Consider the following 8,412-nt stretch of genomic DNA (forward strand, 5'->3'; position numbering starts at 1 on the left):
TTCCCTACAAGAGCAACCAAGCATTAATTGTATGTATCTTACCTCCTTTGTGGCTTAGTCTCAGTCAATGTTACATCTCCGAGTTAACTGAATGAGGTCAACCAATGATCTAACAAAATGCCTTGCACACAGAAGATCCTCAGTGAAAACTTCCCAATAGACATAAAGCACCTGCGTCAGTGTGTGGTTTGTGTGTCTCTCTCCTGGCTCTCTTCTCTGCTCCCATCACGTCTTCATCGTTGTTGATAGATATCCCACCTGCGATTGCTACGCCAAACACTTGAATCCTCCAGGGAGCCATTCTCTGCCTATTAGCTAACTGCTGGTTCCCCCCTCTCATGTCTTTAATAGCAACTACAAGGACCAGCAGTTGGTATAATGGCTACATTGCTGGACTCCATGTAGTAGAATGTGGTTCAAGTCCCAGACCCGGTGGCTTAACCTCCACCAGGTATGTATGAGTGCATGCCCAAGATCCTGAGAGGAGAATGGAAGAGAAGGGATTGAGGTGTGGCCACCCGGGGGGTGGGGGGTGACTTCTCGATTTCTGTTTCTCTGTCTCTCTCTGTCTTTCTGGAGAGCACACATGCCCTATAGCAAAAACCTCTCAGGACCAGCAGTTAGTATAATGGCTATGTTGCTGAACTTCCATGTAGTCAACAGCAGTTCGAGTCCCGGACCCAGTGGCTTAAACTCACACTGGGCATGTGTGCGTGCATGCCCAAGATCCCGAAAGGATAATGGAGGAGAAGGGATTGCAATGTGGCCATCCCCCTTGGGGGGATGAGTTTTTGCTCTCTGTCTTTCTTTGTCTTTTTGGCGAGCACACGCGCCCCATAGCAAAAAACCTCTCCAAAACAAAACAAAACAAAACTCTCCAAAAATAATAATAATAACAACTACAAGCTGATGATTTTCAAATCTATATTTACATTCCAGACTTCTCCTAAAGCTTCAGATGCATTTACTCAACTGATCCTTGAATATCTCTTGTCCAACATTCCATAGGCAACTCGAATTCTATACACTAAAAGCGGGCTGGAGGTTAAGGGCACTGGACTCCCACATGGCCAACCACAGTTCGAGTTCCAGACCTGACAGCTTGCTTTCTCACTTTTCCTCTCTCTCTCTCTCTCTCTCTGGTCAAATTAAAAGAAATAAATAAAGTTAAATAAATAATTCTTAAAAAAAAAAAAAAAGTAAGCTTGACCTATTCCAATGACTAGTACCACCAGTTATCTAGACCAGAAATGCAAGTGTCATCCTCAATTATATCCTCTTCCATTCATTTCAGTTGGTCATTAAGATCAGCTGTGTTGTGCTTATCTTGTGTTATGACTCTCCAATCCCACAGCCACTGGTAAGGCGTCTCTTCTCTCTGAGTTACTTCAATAGCCTCTATGTTTTTGTTTGTTTGTTTGTTTGTTTTTGTTTTTTTCTACTTTCAGGTCAGCTGGCCAGTGAGTGCTTTATAAAATTTAAATCAGGGAGCTGCAGATGACGTAATGGCTACATTGCTGGACTCCCAAGTAGTCGACTGTGGTTCAAGTCCCAGACCTGCTGGCTTAAAACTCAAACTGTACACATGTGCATGTGTGCCCAAAATGCCATGGAGGAAAAGGGATTGCGGCATGACCATCCTCCCTGGGGGTGATTTCTTGCTTTCTTTCTGTCTCTCTGGTGAGCGCACATACCCTATAGCAAAATCTCTCTTTAAAAAAGTTTTATAAAATCAAATTATGTTGTTTGCTTGTTTAGTTTCCTTCAATGACTCATAATTGCCTACAGAAGCAAATCTAAGCTTCTTAGCCAGAGAAGCAAAGTTGTTCACAACCTGGCCTCTCAGCATAAACAGAAAAGGAGTAGTAAAAACAAGAGTGAAATTAATGGAAAAAAGAGATATTCAACAAAACCAAAATTTTATTCTTTAAAAAGACTAACAAATAAAACAAACCTCAAGACTAAGCCTGAAAAAAAGAGAACAAACATACATTAATATTAGATATGAAAAGGGGAACATAACCACAGATAAGTAGAGATTACATTTAAATCTACAAAATAATGTTAAATCAATTTTATGTCAATAAATTATAAAATTAGAAGAAATGTAAGTTTTTTCCCTAGAAGACAATTAAGTACTATGATTGGGTTGAAAAGAAATACAAAACCTAAATAAATTAACCACTATTAAAGACATCAAATAGGTAGTTAAAAAAAAATCAATGAGAAAGACACCAGACCCAGAAAGTTTCATAGGAGAATCTTATCATATATTTGAGAAGCAGCTCTTCTATATAAATTGCTCAAAGCAGCCAGAGGAGAAGAACCTACTCATCTAATTGTATAACATAATCTTGATCCCAACACTGCACAAGACCAGCACAACAAAAGAAAATTATAGAGCTATTTCACTTATGAATATACACATACAGACATTTCAAATAAAAATAGCCAAGCAAATTCAACATGATAAAATATGTTTTTTATCTAAGCAAGGTTTATTCTAGGAGTGCAAAGATGGTTCAATACCAGAAAAAAAAAATCTATTAACTGATTTGAAAACAAAAACCACATGGTCATCTTAGTTAATGTAGAAAAAGCACTCAATAATATTTAGTATGCACTCACCTTTTTAGAAGCCCCCAGCAAACTAGAATAGAAAGAAGTTTCTTTACCTGACCTCACGAAATAAAAAACATACAGCAAACTTTATACCTCACAATAAAACTTTAGAAACATTTCCGTGCCCCAAGACAAAGATGTCTGTTACCACCTACTGTTCAAAATTATACTTTATATCTTAACCAACGCTGCAATACACACACACTATATAATATATATGTAAATACAGGTTGAGCATCCTAATTTCAAGATCTGAAATCCAAAATGTTCTGAAGTTGAAAACATTTTTAGCATCCACATGACACCAATAGTAGAAGATTCCACATCTAACCTCAAGTGACAATATACAATCAAAATGTCGCAACGCAAAAGTTATTGTATAAAGTTACCTTCCAACTATGTACATAAAGTGTATATAAAATTAAAAAAACTGGGTTTTAGACTTGGGTGCCAACTCCAAGATAACTGTCTCCCTCTCTCTCTCCACATACGTATAGATAAATACATATACACATATATATGCAAATATGTCAAAATTTTGAAAAACCATAAATCCTAAACACTTCTGGTTTCAAGTTTCTGCTATGGGATACTCAAACTGTACTGAATATACATATGTAAATAAACATTATTGCCACAGATAATCCAAGAGAGTCTACAGACAAAATAAATTAGAAAGTGTAGTAAGGTTCCTGAATACGAGATTAACATCCAAAAATTAATGTATATGAGCAATATTAAACTGGAAAATATAATAAACTCTTAACACTAGGAACATTAATGAAAAGATAGCTTAGAAAAAGTGTGACAGTAGTTTGGACTAATGAAATAAAGAGTCCAGAAATAATATCCAAGGATGTGTGACCCTTATGTGATAGAGGAAATATCATAAATTAGTGAGGAAAATGTAGACTTATAAAGGGCATTGGGATAAAGGAGTTTCCATATTAGGGAGAGGGATTCAACTCTTACCTTATTCTACACAAAAAATAAAGTGTAGATTAGTAAATACTTAAATATGGAGAGTAAAATGCTGAAATTATATATATGATTATAGACATGATTAAATATACATGTGATTTAAAATATATGTATGATTTTTTAATGGAGAAAATGACAAGATATACGTGAAAAACACTAAAGGCTTAAATGAACAGCAGGGTGTATCACATCTGTGTGGGAAAATTCAGTACCTTAAAGACAGCAATCTCTCAAAGTTATTTTTCCCAAGTAAAACTGAAGTTTAACCTTCATTAAAATGATCTGGAGTGCCTGTTAAAAAATAGATTCTTGGGTTCCATTTTAAACCTACTGAATGCAGCCTGTCTGAGGATATGACCCAGAAATCTGCATTTTGGAAAGCTCTCTGGGTGATTCTTCTGTGTACTAAACTGTGAGAACTTTTCCTTATATTGATAGGAGTAGGTCATAACCTGAGCTGGGCCTCAGAATCACCTGAGGTAGCTTTAAAAAATGCAAATGCTCAGGAAATGGTACCTAGGCACAATGTTAGGCTGTGAAAGATGCAGAAATGAACGAAATATAGCCATTCTCTGTGAGCCTTTGTGATCTGATAGAAAAGGCAGATATGGATAAAAGCACTTTATAATTAAGCAAGCAGTGATAAGGCTTTAGAAAGTAAAAAGGAAATAAAGGAAAAATTAATTCTGAATGGCAGGCCCCGGGAACGGCATCACTGAAGATTCGGTATCTAACACTGGCCTTAAGATATGGCTGGGAACTACCCACAGGGAAGTTGTGCACAACAGCTCACTCAGAGATGCCTTTCTCTACGCTTCCTGCAAGGCAGTGGGGCAGGCACTAAAGGCTCCTTTTCCTTCTGACTTCCTTGCTACTGCTCTCATTTTTCTTGTATTTTGCCTCTGCTTTATTAATTCTACCTCCTGGTACCTCCGTGGATTTCTTCTAGGAAAAGTATCTCATTACCATTTCTATAGGGAGCACCTGCTACCATATCTATTCCTATTAACTGAAGGTCAGGGCAATGGTGTTGACTGGGAGGGGAATTTTAATCCCCTCCTTATGACTCATCTGCTTTCGAATTGAGAATGCCAGGTTTAAAGTCACAAATGGCCTCCCAGTGAAATCTATCTTCACATTTAAAAACGGTAACAAAGACCTGCTTCTCAATTTTATATCATCTACATGAAATGAATGTATTAAAAATTAATCAATGTCATGATTGTAAATAGTTCTAAAGATATCTCAGATACCACTTGAATGCAAGAATCCTAGGCTAGTATGAATGGGGTATGAAGTAGATGCAGTGTTGAATAAGGAGTGTTTCTTGAAACCATAGTATGGAAGGGTGTTAATGTTATTTAAGACAGCATATTGTCAGAGAAAGTCAATTAGCATGCATATGACTCTGAATGTTGAGTGTATATTTTACATACATTATATACCCATACATGAAGCTGATGGATGATGTGTCCTTTCTCTGTCCAAGCGAACTGCTCACATTGATGTCATGTGACAGATGTCTCTTGTAAAGCCCATGAGACCAGTCACCATGGTGTAAACACACCATAATTTATGCAGATTGGCAGAAGAAAAGGATTTTAAATCAAATTATCATTGAAATGGAGCCCAAGTTGGCTTCTAAGGGGATGTAAGACCCAGCAAAGAATACATAGGATGTAGTTAATTCAGGAAATATCCTGAAACACAGCAAAGAAAAGAATGGAAAACAATAGAGAAGGAAAATCAATGTTCCAGATAAGCCTGTAATTTCCAAACCTTTTTCCTTTATGGTATGTTAATCTATTGAATATTTTTTTTTCTTTCTATCTATTTCACCAAAGTTCATTTTCCAATCATTGGTTAATTTTTCTTCTGGAACAAAAAAAAATGTTAAATTTCACATCAAATTTGTCATGCATTTAAATGATCCCTTAAAGAAATTGATGTATCTTAGCAACACTCCTCTTAAGGTTTCAGAACCCTTTCTGATTATACAGCACTGCGGGGCCCCATAGTCATATGTATAATTAAATTTTACAGAAGACCTGGATTAAAAAAAATTTAGAGATGTTCAAAGATTTTTCTTGACGGGTTGATAGAATCCTGATAGCTGCTAAAAATAATTATTCTCACCAGCTCGGTGACCATAGCTTTCCCCCACTCAATCCAATCATTTCCAGTATGTGTGCAATTTGAACGGGGAGGCATGACAAGCGTGCTGCATAGCTAAGGTGTTGTTTCAGGGGAACTGGCAACATGGAACAAAGGTACAAACCGGCAACTAAAATGAGTTGCATCTGAAGGGTGTGGTTATTCCCTGACTATCCAGCCAATTGCTCATGAACAAAGCATGGCCTGCCAACTGGGAAATATGGAGGAGGATCGTGCAAGGAGGTTTGAGAATCTAAGTGCTCTCTTGACTGGCACTGTCTACACAGAGGTGAGGAAAATATGTGCCTCCTGCCTTGTGTGTGTGTGTGTGTGTGGGGGGGGGGTGATCAGGTTCTGTCTATCACAGGGGACTAGAATGGTAGTAGGAAAATGCAGAGACCAGGCCAGCAATCTGTGATGCTGGGCCAGCCTTAGGGTTCTCAGGACACGAAGAACGAGGAAACGAATAAGAAAGACATGGCAGAACCAGAAAACTGTGTCTTGGCATTGTTTTAATGCCTCTAGCTTGTTTGCTTCCTTCCTTTTAAAATTTTTATTTCTTGACTTTACCGTGGTAATAGCATAAAATACTCATATTGTGAAAATGGTATCTCCTCATGTATAACTGGTATTTTCCGAGGGGCCCACATTATTGTGGTAGCGGTACAGTCTATCACAGGGGACTAGAATGGTAGTAGGAAAATGCAGAGACCAGGCCAGCAATCTGTGATGCTGGGCCAGCCTTAGGGTTCTCAGGACACGAAGAACGAGGAAACGAATAAGAAAGACATGGCAGAACCAGAAAACTGTGTCTTGGCATTGTTTTAATGCCTCTAGCTTGTTTGCTTCCTTCCTTTTAAAATTTTTATTTCTTGACTTTACCGTGGTAATAGCATAAAATACTCATATTGTGAAAATGGTATCTCCTCATGTATAACTGGTATTTTCCGAGGGGCCCACATTATTGTGGTAGCAATAAACCATCGGCAATACCAAGTGGGCAGTACAGTTCTGGAAGATGGAAAATTCTGGAGGAGGGGGCAGATTGTGTTTTATCAGGAGGGGAGTGTCTGCCTACACTAGTCATTTCTCAACACTCGGGGAAGTGTTTGTCATGTTCACTGGAGAAGGACATCAGTCCGCAGGGAGGCCACACAGTGGGTCTTGGCAAAGGAAGCTAGCTCCCAGTTCCACCACACCCTTTTGCAGGAAGGATGCAACTAACTGGCTGTGGCATTGATGAAGGACCCCATAAGCCACATTTTGAACAGTTCTAGCTCAACTGCTCACCATGCACATCTGCTTCTGCAGAGACCCCCAAACCCAATGCCAGATGTTCCCAGTCATCTGTGATCCATTAGCTAATTGATGCTGGTTGAAACATAAGGGCAGGATAGAAACAAAGCATTTAGGAATATACATACACGGAGTAGACGAAGGGTGGGAAAGCAGACTGGAAGGTCTGAGGCTATAGCACAGGGAAAATTCTAGAAGGAGAGACAGAAGGCCAGAGAGAGAGAGAGACAAAGGAGATGATTCCGTGTTTGAAGGCCTTCATTCAAAAGGAATCTGAATGTGCTAAGAGAATGAAAGATACACATCTGGAAAACATGAGGGGAATGGAGACAGCAGATTGGAGGCATCTAGGCCATTTTCTAAGAGGAAATCAAAATAGCAAGGCATCAGGTGGAAGGAAGGAATGGAACCCAGACGGACCAACTACCACTGTGTCTGGTACAAACTGTCCTAGAACATCTCATTTAATCCTCATAGTGTCTAGCATTGTACTTGGCATACAGTAGGGATTCAAAAACCTATCAAATATTTAATGTTAAATTCATAACATAACAAACCTAAGAGGTATCTATTATCAATGACATCTTACAGAGAAAAACCTGAAGCCCAGAAAAGTGAATAAACTTGTCTACTATGTCACAGCTAATAAGAGGTAGAAGGAAAATGACTTCAAAGCCCCAGTGGTAGGAGTGGGTGATCAGTCAGGATCCTGCGGGGACTCTAGAAAAGGGTGTGGCGTCTGGGTGACTCCCGGGAATGAGAGAGGGCGAGAATGAAAGGCCAAGGGAACTGGGCTGGGAGGAGGGGGAAAGTCACTTGGAACGATTTCTCGCTCTAGAAAGATGGGGACACTGCAGGAAGGCACCAAGGCAGGTGGGGAGCAGCCGAGCCAGCAAGGGGCCGCAGTTGAGGCGGGTGGGGCAGGAGGGAGGCCCAGCACATGAAGAGCTGCAGCAGGTCTGGGCTGGGCAGCAGGGATCCGAGGCGGGGCGGCAGTGGGGAAGGTGGCAAAGTCTAAGAGTTGGGTAGGCTGGCAGGGTAACAGCTTGCACAGCGGCCCGGGACAGAAAAGTCTGTGGTGGGCGAGGGGTGCCTGGATTCCGCTGGGGAGAGGGTGTGGTCTGGGCCAGAGCCCAGGCTGGGGAGAATGAACCCCTGCAGTCCGCGGGCAGGGTAGGGTGACCAGGCCCACGCCTCACCTGTACGAGCTGCTCACCGCACTCGCCACCTCCTCGCGGATTTGCCGGTTGAGGGCGTCAGCCGCTGCACGGCCCTTGCCTCCCTCCGGGCCGGTGGCCTGGACCTGGGCCTGGGCCGCGGGCAGCGGAGTCTGCTCGTGCCCCAGGCCCGCGGAGAGGC

The 8,412-nt window shown here is 40.8% G+C and overlaps 1 protein-coding gene across 1 annotated transcript in view; it reads right to left on the reverse strand.

The window, feature by feature from the left end:
* Positions 1–8,412, reverse strand: part of MAP6 (microtubule associated protein 6) — a 74,306-nt gene that overhangs the window by 64,237 nt on the left and 1,657 nt on the right. The window contains exon 2 of the mRNA XM_006141149.1: positions 8,253–8,408. Coding sequence (XP_006141211.1) covers positions 8,253–8,408 — 156 coding nt within the window. The remainder of the gene's footprint in view (positions 1–8,252; positions 8,409–8,412) is intronic.

This window comes from Tupaia chinensis, unplaced genomic scaffold (assembly GCF_000334495.1).
Source record: "Tupaia chinensis unplaced genomic scaffold, TupChi_1.0 Scaffold000047_1, whole genome shotgun sequence".
In the NCBI taxonomy this organism is placed as follows: Eukaryota; Metazoa; Chordata; class Mammalia; order Scandentia; family Tupaiidae; genus Tupaia; species Tupaia belangeri.